This window comes from Scomber scombrus, chromosome 21 (genome assembly GCF_963691925.1).
Source record: "Scomber scombrus chromosome 21, fScoSco1.1, whole genome shotgun sequence".
NCBI lineage: Eukaryota > Metazoa > Chordata > Actinopteri > Scombriformes > Scombridae > Scomber > Scomber scombrus.
Genome location: NC_084990.1, coordinates 13,729,195 through 13,750,246, shown reverse-complemented (window position 1 = coordinate 13,750,246; position 21,052 = coordinate 13,729,195). Strand labels below are relative to the sequence as shown.

The 21,052-nt window shown below is 38.0% G+C and overlaps 1 protein-coding gene across 1 annotated transcript; it reads left to right on the top strand.

Annotated features, from left to right (window-relative positions):
- Window positions 1–9,792: 9,792 nt before the first annotated feature.
- Window positions 9,793–19,572, top strand: cep55l (centrosomal protein 55 like). The gene is made up of 11 exons (XM_062442777.1): window positions 9,793–9,868; window positions 10,486–10,703; window positions 10,809–10,916; window positions 11,866–12,018; window positions 16,379–16,432; window positions 16,857–17,012; window positions 17,907–18,058; window positions 18,277–18,400; window positions 18,566–18,637; window positions 18,932–19,057; window positions 19,204–19,572. The coding sequence occupies exons 2-11, from the start codon at window positions 10,515–10,517 to the stop codon at window positions 19,414–19,416; spliced, it is 1,347 nt and encodes a 448-aa protein (XP_062298761.1). The 5' UTR covers window positions 9,793–9,868; window positions 10,486–10,514; the 3' UTR covers window positions 19,417–19,572.
- The last annotated feature ends 1,480 nt before the right edge of the window (window positions 19,573–21,052 follow it).

Sequence of the window (21,052 nt, the reverse complement as noted above, 5' to 3'; positions counted from 1 at the left end):
CCTGGTTGGGAGGCCTATGACTGGGTTAAAAGCATTTGCACCTATGAGGAAGATTAAAGAACTCATTGTATCATGGTTGTGGGGATGCTCCTATCACAAATGAGACAGTAGCTGATGTAGCAGCTGAAAGTAGCTGCTGGCTGTGTTGTGGAGACAGGTGTCTAGACGGCAGGCAGGTAGACCTGTGGTGTAAGACTAACTCATGTAGTTCACACCTATAAACATTATATCATGGCACAATTCATGCAAAAGTTCACAACAATTTAGTTGTGTTTTTCTGGTGTACAACCGTAACTGTTGATTATACTGTATTTCATTATTGTTTGAGTATTGCTGTCCAAGTAACAAACTATACTGGGCTATTTTAGGATGTTGTCTTTGCGTGAAAAATAAAGAAAAACAAAGTCAAAAGCCTGGAGACCATATGTCCCAGAGCCAGACATTTAATGGATGTGTTTAAATTCACATCCACTACTCTGCCTCCTAAAAATTTAAACATCCAGATGGAAGAACTATAACAAGCAATTTTACATGTCAGCCAGTAACTCCAGCCAGTGACTCCAGCTCACACTGGGTGCTTTTTTGTGCCACTAACAGGCATGCTAACCTTTTTCCTTCTTGACACATAAATAAAGTTGACAGCAAGGATGCAAACCAATAACATTTAGTCCTGTGAGCACTGAAATCTGAGTTGAAAGTGCATCATCAGAGAATACTTCCATCATGTTTTAAACATGTCCTGTGCACTAGATGAGATTCACTGTACCCAAGAAGGTATAGTATAATTAGCAAAAACACATAATTAGGAAAACTGTCTGTCTGTATACTGAAGCATTTTGGACTGTCTCCAGGTCTTGCAGTGTTAATGTTAGCTGTATTGGTGTTACAAATGCAACATTAAGCAGCATCAATAAGTGAGCAAGATATTGCAGCTTTACATATTTATTCTGTGTTTGTGCAGATATCTGCTGTCTTTGCCATAATTATTAGAAGACGATGATATAACAGACTTTATAACCAATGTTAAATACATTATTTTCATAATGGGTCATCAAGCTCTTGACTAAAGAAAACCAGGCTCAAAATCATGTGGATGCAACTGTACTGTGCATTCTTGGCAGCTGCTCAATTAGTAATGGAAAGTCAGCACACGCCGCCTCAGATGAAACTACAATTCAAGGTTACAAAGATTTACACCCATAACAAATTCAGCTGGCCTGATGGAAGATATAGAGTGGTGCAGTTATAACTACGTACTAATTTCCATGAGTCGATGAGACATCAGGTAATTTACAACCTGCCCCTCAGGTTAAATCAGATTCGAGGTACTGAAGTAAACATTATAATGGCTGCAGAGGCTGCAGTGAATACACTTTCTTTGTTTGATGTAGCCTTTGTATAGTCATGTCAGTGCTTAAGAGTAAAAAGCTGGTAAAGTTAAATGAATTGGCTTTTTTACATTTCAGAGGGTAGGATAGACACTAGGCAATAAAACATTTAAAAGGAAAAAACATCACAATCAACAATTTATCATGAAGTCGACCAGTCCTGACATAATGGGCTGAACTCTTCTTTGGTTGTTTTTATTCCTTGCATGATGATCCCGTCTTTGTTCTCTCATTTAATGAGGTGTTGTGGGCACAATCCAGGCCTCAGGGAGCATAAAAATTGCAACAACCTCATTTACATGACAGGTGTTGGTAATTGCCTCTTCGTAGTGGTTTGTCTCAGTCCATTTAAAGCTAGTTCAGTTTCTGGTAGATAAATGGTAGACCAAGGTTTTTGTAGCTGAGTGCAAGAGGTTTGGCAGAGGAGGGAGTGCTCAGACTTAAGTGATTGTGGATGGAGGCAAAGAATCAAAAAAAAATTGACATTCTGACAAAGATTATGCTCATTCTTTTCACTAATGATGTTTCCCATTTTAAGTTCTCTCTTGACTATGGCAAGAATCTTAGAATAATCTTTTGTCCTCTTAAGAGAGGAAAAACTTTGCATCAGAAATCCTCGGATAGATCACCATTCGTATGATGTAAGATTATCCACTCCAACTTTGCAGAGAAGAAACTGAACGATTTCAAACCAAGTTGTTACAAAGAAAATGGAAGAAAAAGAGAAATAAAAAGCTGCCTTGGTTCTTCTTTTATAGGATGTATGTTGACTCACCTCAGACTGTACAATTATAAGAAGTAAAAGATTGAGTTGAAGGAAAATCATACGATTATACTTTTTGCAGCAAAAACTCTTTTCCCTTTAATTTTTGATCTTTGGTCCTTCATCATATTTCAAGCTATTTAACTCCAATTTGTGTGAGTGAGGAGTGTGATTGTCTTTGTAAAGCTACAGAAGTAGGAATACACTTCTCAGTACTAAGGGTGAGCCAATTGTGCCAATACAAGCCCCTCTTCTCTGATTGCTGACAAGACTGCTGATCACAGATGCCACTCACTTGATTCTCTGCTTCACATTTCCCAGACAATCAGAAGAACTCTAGAGGAGTAATAAAAACCATACAGCAACCAGACCGGCACTGAGCAGGGTTAAGTTTGATTTGCAGTGTCCGAATACAAATCAGTTTTGAATTTTAAGAATGTATGCATGTTAATTTACTTTTAGAGAAACCAACACATCATTTTTAAATGACAATATTGTAAATATGTAACAGCTCAATAATTTTGTTGTTTGTTTGAACAATGTCTTTGATATGTTGTAGCATCTGTGTGGTTGGACCGTGGATTCCAAGATCCTGATATACTAAATATATGTGTGTAAAAATACATGATGCCCAGCTCCGCTGGATTTTAATTGCTACTTTGTTGAAGTCCTCCACTGAAAATTATGTTTTGCTTATTATTACTTCAGTCGGATGTTTGAGCTTCACTGTGCAAAACGATGTATGTGCAGAGTTTGACACTAGAAAACTAATTTCACATCCACCTGCTGAAGAGGGAAAGTTTCTCTGTGCTCACTGAAATTCAGGTGTTTACTTACAAGCATGATTTGTGACATCACAACTTGTTTGGAGCCAGTCGTGGTCCAGTATGAAACTTACTCAAATATGATGTGGAAACTTAAATCCTGCAGTGCATATACGCTAAGAATGGACTTTACAATGAATTAGGAGACATCTTGTATTAGGCAGCATTTTAAATGGGAAATATTTACATTATCAGAGATTTTGGATGTGTCAGTAATAAATAAAGTAATTTTAAGGATTTTGATGGTAATTTAACTTTTTGGTGGAAAAAACATTTTAAACACAAATAATTATTCAAAGAAGAGCATTTTTATAGGTCTTAAAACATGTCTGGAGGAGATCTTAAAGGTTAGGGAACCTTTTCCACTCCTTTTGTTTATTTGTTCCATCATGGATTAGTTGAACACTGGTTACTCAGTCTCAGACTGATTTCCTGGTAATTCAGATTTGAACTTGGCTCAGCTACAGCAGGGAAAACATGCACACATACGCACACACACACACACAGGGACACAATATAACTTACTTAAATTCATTCTCCAGCTGTCGAAAGTGTAATAAACTCTCAAACAGTGTGCACTCGTTTTTTTTGTTTTTCTCCTCTGTTAAAAAAGCAAAGTACTTCATTAGCCTTATCTCTGTTAAATTTGCCCACCATGGAACAGCATGGGGAAATCAAGCCTGCAATCAGTGTGAGTTGGGCTTGGCAGGATTTGGTTGTTCATTAATTAGATTTTGTAATGAGTATTTTCTGTTGAACATTATTATTACACTGGTGGGATAATGGTTGTTTATTTTATGGCAACACAAAAATCTCCATCCCAGTCCTTTCCTAATGTCATCGGGTGGAACATTTAATCAAGCTTTCAGGGTCTTGAAAATAAGTTTTTCTTTCTCCTTGAAACACAGAGGCCCAGGGAATATCTATTAGGCCCTTAATTGATTGCAAACTCACGGTCGGAGTCATATCTCAATCTTTCCTGCTTACGCTCTCGCTGCTCACTTCCAATCCGGCTCGTTGGCGTGTACAGTGGGTCATAACATGCATGGCTGTGGTTGGTTTCATGGAGGGTGAAGAGCAATAATTCAATCATTAGACCAAGAAGGTTTGAAATAAGACCAGTTGATTCACAAGGGCACACACAAAATAAGGAGGAGGCGTGGATGCACGCGTTTCTTAGGCAAGGATAAACTAATGTCATACAGCTATTCGCAGAGAGAAAGAAAGTTCAGTATTTCCTAGTACTGACACAAATGGTGTTTAACTCAGTGCTGATAAAAGACTTAATAATATCTATATTGCATGAAAACAGCTTCAATCCTTGTGGCGTTTTTCAGTCGATATTGCCCAGCAGGGAGCAGCAATGACCTGATTAGTCAGTAAAAAATCATTCAGGCAGCATTGGAGAGAAAGATGGAGGAAAGTGTGAGATGTGAGATCAAACTGGTTGAAAGTGAGAACAAAGAGAGGGAGGGAGTGTGAGATGATGATGTCATAAAGTGAGTGAGGAAAATGAAGAAAACGTTTTATTTAGACCTGGATTTGTAGCTTTTATTTTGTTTTATTTATGTTTCTGTCCACCTCTGCTTTTGGTCACAACCGACTCCTGGGGGAGAAATATCAGGCTCTTTAGCTGTTCACCAGCTAGGCTGTCTGCCCGCCATCTGGTGCCAAACAGGGAGTGCCGTGGGTTCATCAGAGCTTTTTTAGCTGAAAACACCTGATGGAAATGGGGATGATGAGTGTGTTGAGACGGAACCAAAACAATGAGCTGACAGACGCGAAAACTGGGGGGGTTGCAGAGTCAGGCAACAATTCTCTGTGGGTGGGTTTATCACTACAAGTGATGCTTTTCACATGGCCCACAGTCATTTTTTAAGATGCTAATCTAAAAACACTGAGTAAAGTCAAGCTTTAATGATAACAGTATTCTTTACTGATACTACAAGATTGATACCAGCTGCATGCAAAATGTAGAAATCAAATAAATAATTAAAACACAGCGTAGTTCAAAGTCCAATGGATTTTAAATGGTAGATTTGACGCTGCGCTGAAGTGTGTATGATCATTGACTGGGATAAAAGAATACAGTTGTCAATATCTTGTACTCTAGTTAAAAATGTAAATGCTTCTGTCAGTCAAAAAGCTGTCAATGACATAACAGCAGTGAGATCATTCAAACACAGAGGAAATGTGCAACACCAATTGGCAAAAAGTTGATATTACATATAAGTAAATATACTGTATGTTTGCTAGGGTGTTTATGCTTGGCCTCATGCCTTTAAAGTGTGCAGCTGAAATAAATTAGTGTGAAATAATTGGTTGTAAGTAAGTGTGCAATTGTATGGAGTGTAGATTAGACCACGTCATTTTAAGTAATATAATGTACGTAATGTAATAGTTTTTCTGCTTAAGACTTTCATCTTGTCACTCTTAGTAAGAAGCCGTTGTTTTTTTTTAAACTTGCCTTTAGCTCATTTAAGGTTTGCTATTAACACAAATAGTGTGAATCCAAGCATCCACCAACAGTCGCCATCATTATTATCATCTCTTTTTCCTGTAACTTACTCATGCACTCATATTCATCCAGTATGTTGGGTGTCTTCCCCAATAGAAAGAACTATAAAGGAGATGCCTGGTCAAGTTGTTTAATAAATGAAATAAATTAAAAACTGGGAGATGTTTGGGATTCTCAGTGATGCAGACAGGAAATGTCAGCCATTTAATAGAATTGTGCTGCTGCAATATGTTACATGCCCTTTCATTTTCAGTCTGGGAAGGCAGATTGTTGATCTTCAGGTGGATTTTTCAGTGGCAAAATGAACCTGAAATGTGTCATACTCTTTCACAGTTGTGCCAATGTCACAGTCAATATCGTGAGTGAAGTCTTTATTTCCAGAACACTGGCCTGCTGTCTGTCATCTCAAAAAAAAGTGAACAAAATAAGGTTTTTTGTTCAGGCACACTTGAACATGATGTGTTGTGTGTGTGTGTGTATTCTGTGCTACCTCAAAAAATGAATGAAAGAATGAATCATTACTAAATCATTACTAAATATGTTTTATGTAGGTTTTCTGCTATGAATACTGCTACTGTTGGTATGCACATGCTGTTAATGCTGAAATCTAACTGTTTTGCACATGATTTAATATTTCTAAGTTGAAGTTGTAAGAATACCTTTTGTACTTATCCTAATCCTTTCAAGGGTCATGCATCCCCCTCTCCCATCATACAATACCTGGGAGACTGGGAGGCTGTGCTCAGACTACATGTCTAGACAGATACTCACATTCATAACCAGGAGCAATTTAAAGTCTCCAACCCTGCTGACCTCCTTGTGTTAAGAATGCAGGAGAAAACTACAGCATCCACATAAAACCCTTATAAACACATGAACATGTAAACTCCACACTGCTCGCTCACTGCAGCAGCAGCCCGGTTTCAATTAAAGTTTTATATGATCTAATCTAATCAAGGTGATTTCACTCATACATTATAGCTCCTTGCGTGGCACAAAATCTCTTGTAATGACAGACTGTCTGCTTTTCTGGCACAGTGGTGTAAACTCGGGACATAAGTATGTATCTCATAGGTCAGTCACCTAACCCCAGGTGATAGGAGCAAGGCCAGTCACTGATGCTAGTCAGCATGTGGTCTCTCGCAAAGTGTTGGAGTCACTTGTGCTCTGCTGATGATGCAGACATAGCTCAACAGGAGAGCGATCCATGAGCCAAGTTCCCTCCTAGCTCAGGTGAGGAAACCTGGAGCCAGGCTGAGAGTCTGGAAGCTCTGTGATTTAATGAAGAGATGGATAGTGACAACAAAGAAACATTTTTGATGTCATACTGTCCAGATAAATTATAGTCTGTTGACAGGTTTCACCCTAATTCAGATTGGTGACATGTTACTTGTCATTCTGTTGTCTATAGCTGCAAACTTTAATTAGCTAGCTGGACAATCCTGCAGGGAAGACTTTTCCAGCTACAGTATATCATGTCAAAACTGAATCTGGAGCTTTGGCGCTCCACATATTGAAGAATTCTCCATCTCTCTTCTTCTCTCCAGGGAGCATAGCTAGAGATACCTTGCTTTGATGGTACAAGAACAAAATGCATCTTGGGATCCAAGCAGGCCATTATTGGCTCAGCCATGAAAAGGCCTCACACTGATCCATGCTGTTGTTTCAGAGAACATGGCCAATCACAATGACTATAATTGCTGTATAATGATCATTTTATCAATTTAAATGTTTTTCACTTCCAATTTCAATAGAAAGAGAAAAAATAACAAAGGTAAAGTCTAATTTTATGAATAGTTAACTGGTGAGGGTTTAATAGTGCAATTATGGAACATATTGACAAATTACACAAGGTCTACCTTTGCAGCCGACTTTACAGGTTGAAAAGAATTGATTCATCTGCTTAAGAGTTTGAACCAGATTCAGAAGAAAATAAACTTTCTATCAAGGGGTTACTATGGTACAACCTATGGGTACAACAGACTAATTGTGCTATATACAGCAAAGCCTGAGAGAGGTCTAAATAATATCTAATGCAGGTAGTGAGTTAAATGTTTTCACCTTTTGTCAAATCAAATCAAATATTAAAAACTGGCACATTTTGGCCTGTGATGGAAAAGAGAACAGCATTTTCAACACTATCATTTCGTTGCACACAAACAAAACCTTAAAGGGCTTTTGAGTTTTATTGCAACACTTTTTCACACTCCATAACATCTTCAATTCGCTTTATTGCTCATGTGTCCACTGAAATAAGGTTTTCAATATAAAGAAACTGAAGTAAATTCAGGACAGGCATTTTGTGTACAAAATTGCATTATTTGTGCCCCTACTGGAGTTATTTATGCTTAAATACCCCTGTGGCTGGAGTGTGGTGAATGTGGGAAAAACAAGGCGACAACTAAAGAATGTGGATCCCAGAGCACAAAAGTGCAGAAAAGAAGATGAGCTCTTGCTTCCCCTGTCGTGAAACACTGTCTGAACAAACAACACACTATCTGTAGCCTAGATTTTTTTTTAAGGCAGAAAGTAAATTGCAGACGTGAGATGGCAATCTGGATTTACTGTTTTTGGAAAGAAAATTATTTAGGATGAATCATTTTCCTCACACTGACTCTTGTTTTTTATAAAACTCATGATTAATTCTGATTAATTACTGGTTAGATGTAATACAGTTAAGGAATTCAACAGTACAAAATAGATAATTAGGCTAACCCATAATATGATTATTGGACATATTATCTTGGTTTTTACAATGTACTGTACATAATCACCTGAGTAATTAATGATGAATCTATACCACACTGAGTCTGGTTTATTTTCTGTTTTCCTTGATGAGGCCATGAACCCATTGAGTTTTAATTCAGTATCATGCTGCCCTTTGAATAAAAAAGGTTTATACTGGGGTTGAACTGCAACTTCATTTTACAGTCTGTGTAAACATGTTTTTCCAAACATTTGCGCAAGACCATGCTTCTATATGAAATATAATACTAGTGACAGCTGGTGTGTAGAACCTGACTTACAAAGCGTAAGAATTACATAACGTGCAATTATTATGCTTGATAGAAAAAAAAGGCCCAAATAGCCTCAATTTTTCCGCAAGGTCATGTCTGCCTGGCATTACTCACACAAAGATTCATTTAGGAAGAGATTGGTCATTGGTTTTTCAATTGTAAGAAATAATGAAATTCCCAAGCCTGCAGTCCAGTTCTATATTCAGCATTATTCAAATGTGAGCCGAACGTAGCTCATGGACGCTATTTATACAAAATTCATCATAATTAGGCTACTAAATAAAAGGGGGTGATATCACATTGCAGCCACACAGCTCCTCTCGCAGTAAGACTCTGCACCTTTGCATTTTTTTTTGCTTTATACATACCTGGATGTACACCTGGATTATTTGTAGGCTACACACACACACACACACACACACACACACACACACACAAACACACACAGTCAGTCTCTCACACACTCTGCTATAAGCCTCTTGCAAAATTATTGTTGATGCTTAGTGTACACTTAAACGTTTTGTGGAACTGTTATAAAAATGAGGTTAGAAATGCAGACTGTCTGTCTCTGACCCATAAAACCTGATTGGTGCAATTTTTCCCCTCACATTTAAACATATGTATGCATGTCACAGTTGCAGACATACAACAGTCAACTATAAATGGGTTCACGCTGGTTTATTTCCTGTTGTAGCCACCACTCTGCAGTCTGTTATGATGCTTCTTGATAGATGCAGGGTTTGCTATTATCAAATACCACACCAGGTATTAAATACCAGGAAATGCTTGCATTCAACCTGTTTCCTGGCATCGCAATCTCCATAAATTGAGGATGAGGAATGAGGTGTCTGAAAAGGTTACAGGAGAGAGGCTCATCGTGACTATGAAACTAATAGCCACAATACATTGCTGGTAAAGGCAGCCAGCAGGCACACAACGAAACAGTTTGGGTGGGTAATCTAGCTCTCCTCTGTCAGTTCGCTTCATCCGCTACAACGGGCAGCACGGAGCAAAGGATTAGCGCACGTTTACCACAACAAACGATTGAAAAATGCAACTTCTTAACTCATTTGATTGTAAAAGTTATTAAACTAGATGTTATATAATTATGTGGCTTAAATTGATACGCAATATAGCCTTTAAAAATCGCTATTTTCTGCAAAGCACCGCCTAATCATCTAACCATCGGAGACACCCCGGTATATGTAAACACACGCATCCCGCTGAACAGTACGGACATGACGTCAACGCGCCGTAATTCAAACTTCAGGAAACGAAAGCGTTTGATTTGGTATGTAAACGGTCTCCCCCTCACAAACTGTGTGTTTTTCAGAGGATATCTCGAGTGTTCTGCTTCTGTGAGTGTTAAAATGGTTTTTGTGTTTTTGTGTTTTAATGCTCATTATTTTCATAGTTAGGTTTAAAAGGGGCCAGAAGGCAATTTAGACAATGTTACGTTAATGTTCGCTAGCAACTAAATGACAGGTGCAAGGAAAGCTCCAGTGAAACGTTTGTGAACTTTATTTCGTATATATCCCTTTAATATATGTTTATATTGAAATAACCCATCATGGTAATGTATGTGAGGGTTGTCTGATGCTGAAATTAGACATTTATTCCACATTACATTTACACAGACTGGAAAGATTTAAGGTGTGATGTACAGGCAAATCTGTTTATTTTCCATTCAATTGCACCAATAAACTGTAAAACCTATTGAATAATGTGATGTGAATATCCATAAGCACTTCTGTATTATGTGACAACGTTTTTTAATTTTTCTCTCAGTTTCTTTTTTCAAAGCTAAGGATGTGTTTTGAGGTTCCCTTCAGTTAGAGGGTTTTTTTTCTTCTTCTTCTTCTTTTTTCTCAACAAATCATTTCAGACTGAATAACTATTAAATGCCCTCTGGTGGATTTAACATGAAAACAGTCAGTCAATCTGTGAAATTGCTTGTCCCCCTGTTGCTGTCCAGATAACCACCCCTGCACCAACAAAGCAGCTATGACATCTAAAGGTGCAAAAGAGACCATCGTCTCTAAGCTGGGTTTCAAATCCAGCAGCTCTGCCTCTAGGGCCGAGGCGGAGCTGGAGAAACTCAGGAAGGAGAATGGTCACCTCAAGAGGAAGATCGATGAACAGGCCAAACGACACCCCAAACCACCTGACTCGGACAAAAGCAAGCTGCTAGAGGTAAAGGAAAATGTTTGTTTATCAGTTTTGCTGACAAGTTTAGGGTTCACCTCAAAATGTCCTGCCTTTCTGTCTGTCATCTGTATCTTATGTTGGTGATTTTAGAGGATTCTTTCCCTGGAGACGCTGCGAGAAAGAAACAGTCAACAGTTGCTGGTCAAAGAGCAAGAACTGGAAACTGTGAGACAGCAGCTGTCAGCTAAAGGAGGAGAGGTATGTGTGCACATATTTGAGACATCTCTGCAGGAGTACACACATAAACATTATTTGCAGTGGACTGATACAGATACATCCACCAGGAAGCCGTGTGTTAACATGAAAACAGATACACATATTTGGACACCCTGAGGTAGTAGCTTTCTGCCCAGGGTGAAGGAATATACTGTACCCACAGCTGTGTCTTTGTGAGTACTCCTGAACTTGTTTAGATTTGTTGCACTTTGGGCATTGTATTGGTGGCATATGTATTGCTGGCAGCAGACAACTGTCAGAAAGGAGAGAAAAAATCACACTAGAAATCCTCTGAGCTGCCACAGAAACAGTTGGGGGGAAATAGCTTCTATCCTGTTTTGACAGCAGCTCAACTAAGTGAAGTTTAGACAGCCTGTAAAAACTGCATAACAACACGTGGTCTGTATGCGGTTCACTTGATATTTATAAACCAACAATGTTTTCATGGTGCTGGGTCTGTGTGCATATTAGCATTCATGACTTGCCAGTGTTTTTGACACTGCTGTAGACATTTGATGCTATGTGTTTGAAGTTGTTGTTTATTCTGCTGAAATCGCCTTTCTGTTGTTGCAAAAATCGTTTTCCTATTTAGGCTAGTCAGAATGGCATCAGGCTAAAACTTGGAGAAGGCATGCTGGTAAATGGAATATCAGCTATTTGTTTTTTGAGACTGTGTGTGTGAATGTGTGAGAGAGAGAAATTTAATCACACTTGCCTCCTCCTCATTAGCTTTTATCAACAGACGTGCTAAAACCAGGGCTGTTCAGTGGGCAAAGCCAGCCAGCCATGTAATGTCATTTTTGTGAAGCAGATAATTGCGTGGAAAGGAGCAAATATATTTAGCAAACAGACTCTACTTCAATAATGGTTAAACAATCAGGTTGACAGGGTAGTCGTGTTATCGTTCATTTCGTATCATTGTGTATTTCAGGTGGTGGCATCACTGCAGGCCCAGCTGGAGCAGCGAAAAAAGGATGCAGAGCAGAGAGACATATTGTTCCAGAGCTTGTCACAGGAGACAGAGAACCTGAAAAACCAGCTGGTGACTGTTTCTGCCCGGTGTCGGTCTGTGGAAACACAGGTGGTGGGTTGACTACTTTACAGTTCCTATCATTGTCTAGATGACTTCATGGGAAGGTGGCACTGCCATTAGAGTTTCTTCTCTTGTACATAACCAATACATCCTTACCCTTGTCCTCATAATAATAATAATAATAATAATAATAATAATAACAAACATAAATAATAACAATAATAATACAAAATAATAATAATAATAACTGTATTTATTGAGCACTTTTCAAAACTACTGTAACACAGTGCCTCACAAACAAGAACAAATAAAATAAGGCAGAAAAACAATCAAATACAATATCACAGTCAACAAATAAAATAACAAATGAAAACCAACAAACAAAAGTAAAGATAAAATAATGTATAAAAGTAACAGATAAAATAATTAAGAAAAAGACATATGATTAAAGTAAGCCTTGAGAGACGCTTCAAAAGAGGGCAGTGAATTTTCTCGTCTAAGTTATTCCAAAGGGAATGGCAGCAAAATCCCTGTCACCCCCGTCTTCACCCTTGACCGGGGAATGGCTAACAGGGCCTTAACAGAAGATCTCAAGCTACGGTCTGGTAAGTAATGATTTAGAAATTCAACCAAGTATCTTGGTGCCATAGCATGTAGGGCCTAAAAAGTTAAGATAACATTTTTAAATCAGTTATAAAATGGACAAACAGCCACTAAGGGCAGCTAAAAAAAAGTGGAGGTATGATCATGCTTTTGTGATTGGATTTAAAGTCTGGCAGCTGTGTTTTGACCACCCTGGAGCCACGCAATCATGTTTTGGCCAAGGGATGTAAACATAGCATTACAGTGATCCAGATGAGAAGTGATAAAAGTGTGAATAACCCTTTGAAGATCATTAAAAGTAATAGAAGATCTAATTCTAGAGATATTTCTCAAGTGGAAAAAACATGACTGAGCTAGTCTTTTAACATGGGATTTGGAGTGAGGTTCTGATCTTAAATAACTCCAAGGTCCTTAGCAGTGGGTACCACATGCAGAGCTAGAGTGCCAAGAGCAGGCAGAACTTGGGAATATGTGTGCTCAGGGCCTATAATAAGGATTTCTATTTTGAAGGAGATAAGCTGAAGAAAATGTTCTGCCATCCAAGCTTCAACCAGAGCTAGGCAATTATACAGGAAGATAACTTGGCTTGATTCCGATGGTTTGTAGAACAAGCACAGCTGAATATCATCTGTGTAGCAATAAAATGAAATATCATGCTGTTTTTATAATGTGGCCCATAGGGAGTAAATACAGAGAAAATACAATTGGTCCTAGAATGGACCCCTGTGGCACCCCATACATAAACAAAGCTTGAGAGCAGGTAAAGTCATCAACAGTAACAAGTTTTCTGTTAGAAAAGTATGAGGAAACCACTGGAGGGCAGTCCTGGAGATACCAACCCATGTTCTCACCCTTTCACTAATAATGCTAAGATCCACCATTTAAAAATTGGTGCTAAGACCAAGCAGAACGAGAACCGAGCATTCACCTGCATCAGCCTTCATCAACATATCATTGATACCTCTTACAAGGGCGGTCAATGTGCCGTGCTGTTAGAAACGTGATTGACATTTCTTATTTCTTACTGATAAAGACAATTTTCTCTACCATTTTTTTCTAGAGGGGGAAGCTTAGAAATTGGTTTATACTTGCTACGATCACAGGGATCAGTACCAGGTCTTAAAAGCCTTTTGTCCGACTATTTTTGCTGGTACATTGATAATTTAAGTGCTTATTCTCTAACTTGTTTTAAGCTATTGATGACTAACCCTAGAATATCATGAATGATTTTGCTTCATACTGTAGGTAACAAAGATATGAAGAAATGGAATGGAGTGTAAATCGTTATTAGAATTCCTGAGAAAAGTTATGATTTTTATGGTCAGAAATCACAGATGAACAGAGTTCTCTTCTGACAGCAGTTTCTTTATCCCCCCGGCGTAGGATTAAATCCTGCCACAGTTTTCTGTCCTCTGCCTCCCAATTTAATATCCTCCATCACAAAGATTTTTTTTTTTTCATATCTGCAGTACTGATGAAATAGACATATTTTTGTTAAATCATAATTTGACTAAATCAAATGGCATTTTGGTAAGTAATTTACTTGAGCTCTAGCACAGGTGTAAAAAAATAAATAAATAAATAAAGTAAATCTTAATCAGAATTGGTATGATATTTGCCACAGTCTGGTTTTCCCTCAGCAGATGAATATGTCACGGCAGCCTGTTTGGATCCGTAGCTGCTGCACTTTAAGATTTACATAATGCTCATTTCAGTGACTGTAGTGCATGAAAAGAAAACTGTTGGGAAAAGCAGAAGTTGTTCCTTTGTCCACTAGGTGGCACTGTGTGACCTCTGATTGTTTTCCTCAGCTTAACATTATCTTTACTGTGGAGCTGCCTGTCAAATTTGTAGTGATAAAATGTAATACATGGCTGTATGCCATTATTTACTCAATCACCTCAATTTTAAAAAATTAAATAACAATTTGTGCTGAATTCAAAGTAACACTTTTCCCATAGTTTTATATTTTATGTAATCCGCACAGGAGTCTTTGACGAAGGTGGTTGCCTCTCAGGTTCCTCACATCTGTAGGCTGATATTACTTATCAAAAAGCAGCTGTGATTCCCGGCCAGCACTTTGATGCTTTGAGCACAGCAGGCACTCACCACACTGCTCCTGTGAGAGAGTGGTCAGCAGGATTTCCACTGGCTTCTGGAGAGGCTCAGGTGGCAAAATCACGAGTAAGAACTTCAGGAATGGGATAGCTGAAGACTCAAAGATCACATGTCTGCCTTTTTATAGAAAAAATGTCTTTTCAGGCTCATAGTTAATCTCAACTGATAGAAAATTGAAATCTAGAGCCAAGAAGAGGGGAAAAAAACGCTTTAGTTTCCCGAAAGCTTCCATATAAGTTCACCTGGTTTTCTTCTATCTTAATCAAACTTCATTAAATTAAAGATAATTGGAAAGTTTGAAGAAAGTAAAGTGGGGATTTTTTTCAAAGTATAAAAGGTTGTTGTTAATTGGAAAGATTACCATAATGCTGGAAATACTGTCTATGAATCTAAATGTTAGATTGTTTCCCTAACTCTTGCTTTGATTTTTAATTCTACCTGTGGACTCATGGTTAGAAAACATTAAAATAGAGTATGTATTTAGTCTTCATGGTAATTTTCCAGGAAAGCTCACCACCTCGAAGGCCCTTGGCTTAGCTGCAGTCGCATTACTAGAAAATAATCTGACCAATAGACCCTTCCGTCATCCTTCCTGTAGTCACCAAAGCTAATAGTGGGCTTAGCATATGGGATATATGTTGAAATCCATCTGGGAGAAGTTGACACGCTCATGATGCTTGTCTGGTAGAGAAAGAGCTCACAGAGCCTTAACACAGAGATCATGTATATGATTACTGTTGCAACAGTGCTCTGGGAGGTTTGCCTAGGCTTACACATTGGGTGGGATCAGACATGAAGACCTAAGGGTCAAAGTGACATACTTATGAGATGACTGACTGTCTTCGAGGGATGGGTGTCGAAGAATCAGCCCTGGGGATGTATGCCCTAGGTCATGAAAACTTCCTACACTTGCTAGAGTGTTTTTCCTTGCATTATTAAAAATTGAAAGGATAAATAATTTAAACGGGCAAGCTTCAAAGTGTGTTCAGATTTAGTCGAGAAAAGTGATGGACACAACAATTATTTCAAGTACTGCACAAGGATGAGGACAATACTTTTATAACAAGTTTAGTTTCCTTGGATTGATGTCAGACAGGTGCTGAACTATGGAGGTGAATATTGGACCGAAACTAAACTTGATCTAAAAATGATTTTTAAAGCTACTTTGTGTTGAATAACTATATGTAATGCCAGCAGTGAACACTGTTTTTTAGGGCATAACACAGATTTTTTGATTATTGGCACTAATCCAGTTTTATTAAGAAATAATAACAATAAAAATAATAAATAAAGAGAAATAAAATCTAAATTATAGTTTATTATTTTAGCACTTTTAGTGAACAAGGTTACAAAGCTAAGAGAAGAAGAAAGCATTAACAACCACCAAGTAAAAACAGACACAGATATCATAAAATACCAGAGATAGAACAAAGTTCTATAAAAAATATAAAATGGCAAGAAAGAGTGGGATGATAAAACACAACAACATATTAAATATTCCTAAAATGCTTTTCTGTAGAATATTTTTTTAAGTAGAGATTTAAAAGACACTAAAGATGTCACCCATCTGAGGGCTCGAACAGCAAAGGCTTTCACATTTGGTCATTAGCCCAGAATTTAGGAATAACTCCAATGTATGTCAGACCTACAACACGTGCAGTATAATATATATATGTTCTTCTCTCATCAGAATGCACAGGTACCTACCGCAGACTTGGCTTTGGTGCAGGATCAACTGAAAGATGTGAGTCCAGTCAATTATTTACTTTCTGTTTGTGTGTGTTTATGTGTGCCAATGTAAGTATGTACCTTCTTACTATTGAAAAATGTGTTTCAGCTGTGCTATAGCTTTGGTACTGAACATTTTAGGCTATCTGACATCCATTTGAAGGATTTCTTTACACATTATTTTCTGAAGTTCATCATTTTATATTTCCAAACTATCCAGGACCCAATCTGTAGGAGATCAACATGTACGCTGGGTGTTCCTTTTTAAAGAGAAAAAATATCTATATTATTATTTTTGAAAAAAAACATGTATTTGTAAGCTGCTTATGTAAGTGCTACACAGGATACAAATACAGAAAAATATCGGATGCTTCCAGTGTCCAAATCCACCAAATATAGCAGTCAATAGTCAGTGTAGCGATTGGTTATGTCTCCCCCAGGCTCTTGAGAAGAACCAGCAATGGCTGATGTACGATCAGCAGAGAGAGGCCTACGTCCAGTCTGTCCTTGCCCGCATACACGATCTGGAGCAACAGCTGACCGAGGCAAAGGAGCAAACGAAACAAGAGGCCAGTTCAGACGGTAAGAAAAGGAATGTAGGAGGAATTGAATTAGCATACATTTGTAGTTAGAAAATGAGTTGAGGATGTCATAATTAACACATGAAAGGTTAAAGTAATTAGAATAAACAAAAGAAAAAGATAACTGGCATCTGTTATATTATTGTTGTCTGATTTCAACTCACAGGAAGCATGGTCTGATTCATATTTAATGTGAAAAGGTGAAATAAGGGTAATAGTTTTGATTCCGATATTAGGTTTTTAGCCATAACATTACATATTAAAAAGGCGTCAGGCTTAGACTGAGAAAAGATACGATGTCTTTTAATAATCCCTCAATGTAATGTATTTGTAACAACAGCACTGAGGACCCGAGTCAAAAAATGTAAATTTTTATTGCAATGTAAGCTTTAGCTTCTTAATTTCCTTACTAACACTAACACTTATCTCAGCTCCCTCCAGCTCAGCAGGTCCAGAAAAGGACGCTCAACTTAAGAGCCACTATGATGAATTGCTGTCGGGGGTACAGAAAGACCTGGAGAGGCAAAAAAATCAGTTTACTAGATCCCAACAGGAGCTCATTTTGCAGAAAGAGCTGGTAAATACGATAAGTACTATGTAACTCCTGAGTTATTGTTTCTTTTCCCAAGCCTTATCATTCTTGTTTCTAGTACAGATTCACCTTGTTATTCATCCTTATAAGAACGTTTTTGTATTGCTCTTATTCCTGTAAAACTTTGCAGTGCTCATATTAAACTATGTACAAATTCATTGACATTCACACACACAAGGTTTGGGTTAACACTGTATTCATGCATTTAGACTTCTCTTAAATTCTGACGTCTTTGTAATTTCTCTGTAGAACTCTGTTGGAGAAATGAAGTATACAGAGTTGACATTTGTGCAAACAACTTTTCTTTGGCTCTGCAGACCTTGAAAGCACACTCCGAGCTGCAGTCTCAGAAGGAGCAGGTCAGCAGGCTCCAGGAGGAGATGTCAGCACTGCAGAGGAAGTACGAGAGGAAGAACAGAGAGTTGGAGGAGGCCAGGATGCACCTGCAAGCAGAGCAACTCAGCAAAAGGTAAAGAAAGTATGCCCTTGTTGAGGAAGTCAAATACAAATAGCTCTTAAATTACTCACTGTCTGAAAACTGTTAATATAATATTAATTAGGAAGTTTAATTTAAAATGTCAACCCTTGGTTTTCCTAAGTTTTGGATGGATACTCAAAAGTAGAAAACAATTGGACACGTTGCACAGTTTCCAAAATTGATGTGAATTACATACACATTGCATCCAGATATGCAGTGGGTGAGGAGAGAAAGGTGTCATCTGAGCAAGCAGACAGGATGAAAGTTGATCTGGAGAATATGGATATCAGACTGGAGGAGGAGAGGAAGAGATCTGCTGAACTTCTGCTGCAGGTGACTTATTTATTCTCTCACGTTACATTTAGTCACTAATTTTTATTATTTGGTCATGAATGAAATTAGTATCTGTATAAAAGATTAACATATTTAAGTAAAACCATGTCCCAGGTTTAATTACATGGACCAATACTGTTGTATTGATTACTTTGGGGTTCGCAGGTTAACATGCTGCAGAAGTCTCTTCTGAGACAAAATGAAGAACAGAGAAGGATCGCGGCGCTGGAGCAACAGGTAACACATAACGTGTGCAGAAAACGCAAGTGAAATTCATCAAATGGTGAAAAATCCTCAAAGCAAATTTTGGAATATTTTGCAAGATCGGTTATGTAGTTGTTATTAAAGGTGCTGTGGATATTCAGTTGGTTGTAATCTGCAGCCTCACTGCTAGATGCCACTCAATCTTACACACTGGTCATTAAAGTGACTATCATTTCTTAAACATAGTGAATGATCCCACTTGATTGGGAGTTAAGTACAGTAAGTTCTGGTTTCCCTCCCCCTCATATTTTTCTGCCTATTTCAAAGATCAAACTCTCTGCCAAGGACTCTGAGAATGAAAGGATTGATCGTCAAAGCATGCAGCACCAATTACATAAAGTGTTGAAAGAGCTTCGCAAGGCCCGTGATCAGATTACTAAACTGGAGTCATCTGTAAGTCTTACTAAACATCACAACTGCACGTTCAATATTCATTCCTAAGTCTTTCCAAAAAAATGCAACTTCAGTCTGACGTCAAATAAGTTTCAACTTTGTAAGCAGAAAACTTTCAAGTAATTTTCTGTGCTCGTGTATTTCAGCGACAGACAAACACCCGTTTCTCAGAGCCCAGCTCCTACAATCAGCTTGAGTTTGAGCGTCTTACTATTGATGACCCCCATGGCCACACATCCCCCTCTAAAGTCGCCAACCTCCTGGATGAAAGTTTTCTTGAGTGCCCCAAGTGTCGGGCCCACTATCCCACGAGCCGCCACAGGGAGCTCCTGGCACACATTGACTACTGCTTTGCCTGAGTTGGTGTAAAACAGTGGTTCAACCTGATTGCTTATTTTTCAAACATATTTTTTAATCTCTGATCTTTTTCTTGTCAGTTACTGGATATTTTTATCTCAGGCTTCTAAAAATGAAAAAAAAAATCTGGCTCTTTACAAATGTAACTGGTGACAATTGGCAACATGTAGGCTCACAAATCAAAAGGGTTGGGAACAATAAGACTAGATTATGAGATCCAGTAAGGAAATATAAGCCTTACAATGTATTTTAAATGCCTGTCTGTGTCAAAGGGAAAGCCTGAAAGCCATCATATTGCGTTTTTAGACTATTTGTATATTATAGTTTGGAAAAGGAATCACCATGAACCTGTGACTCCATGCTTACCATCTTTTTTCTCTAAACTGGCATGATTCAGTGTTTACACTTTCATGCCTTATATGTCCAATTCTTTTTGTCTTTAACATGTCAGTTGGCCAAAGATTGATCCAATCATTTATTGAAAAAATAATACTTCGTCCAAAACACTTATTTTGATGGTCTTCCTGCTTCATTTTTTGAGTGCAGTAATTTTTGCAGTTGTTGTTTTTCATGAAGCTCTTACTCAGTTCTTGTGTTTTATTTCTGTGTATATTGATAAATGTATTTATTCGTGGGATGTTTTACAGTTGAGCTACTGTCTTTTCAGATAATAAAAGCTTTTATTTTCCTCCAGGTAACGTGAGCAATGATGATTTATTTAGCCTTTTTGTATCATCATGGGATATACCTTTATTGTATTTTGTATAACAGTTTACAAACCTGCTGATATACTCCATTGATAAACCTACTGGTAACACAGTGTTCCTGCACTCCTACCTTCAGTAATCAATACCATGGCTGATTTTGCGTAACATTTTACTCAGCTTATGTAATATTGATGATGGCATATTTGCAGTATTCTGAAGAAAGATAAGTTACCCCTAAGCATGGGTAATTTGCCATTTTGACAGTATTTGAGGTAAACAAGAGAGGGATGGAAAATATTTGCAGCTTTTTTTTTGTATTCTTGACTACATTCATGGTCAGTAATAATTGTCAAAACTATCTAATTCTCCTGCCATGTGTAATATATTATGTCCCTAGTGGATGTGTTCCAGTACAATGTGTTACTGTGTTTCTGTGTAGTGTCCAAACAAAGTGAACACTGGGTAAACCTCGCTGAACCATGTGTAAACATGACCAAGATCTTCCCCTAGCCTTAACCACATAGTTTGATTTGCCTCAACTTAACCATACCTTTTTAAACATACTGCTTAAGCGGTCACATGGTGCCTGGTTGTTCGTGTATTCTTTCCTGTTCGACTAAAGATCACTTCCATCTCCACCTTGACTTTTCAAGCCTGCAGCCCTGTAAGGCTGGAATGAGATTGCATGAGTTAATTCCTTGTTCTAAACTATTTAAGGCAAGGGATTAGTGAAGGTCCTCTTGCTAGGGGAAAGGGGTTATAAGGTCTCTTTATTCCTGAAGCCTTGGCAATGTGACGAGATGGGCTTATAGCAGACAGACTGACACTGCAGTACTGTCATCTGTTAGATAGAGGCTATTTGTTTCAAATTAGGCTGTTTGTCTTTTAAAAGAATGTCACAGAATCACATTGTTTTGGCCAACTTTTGTCT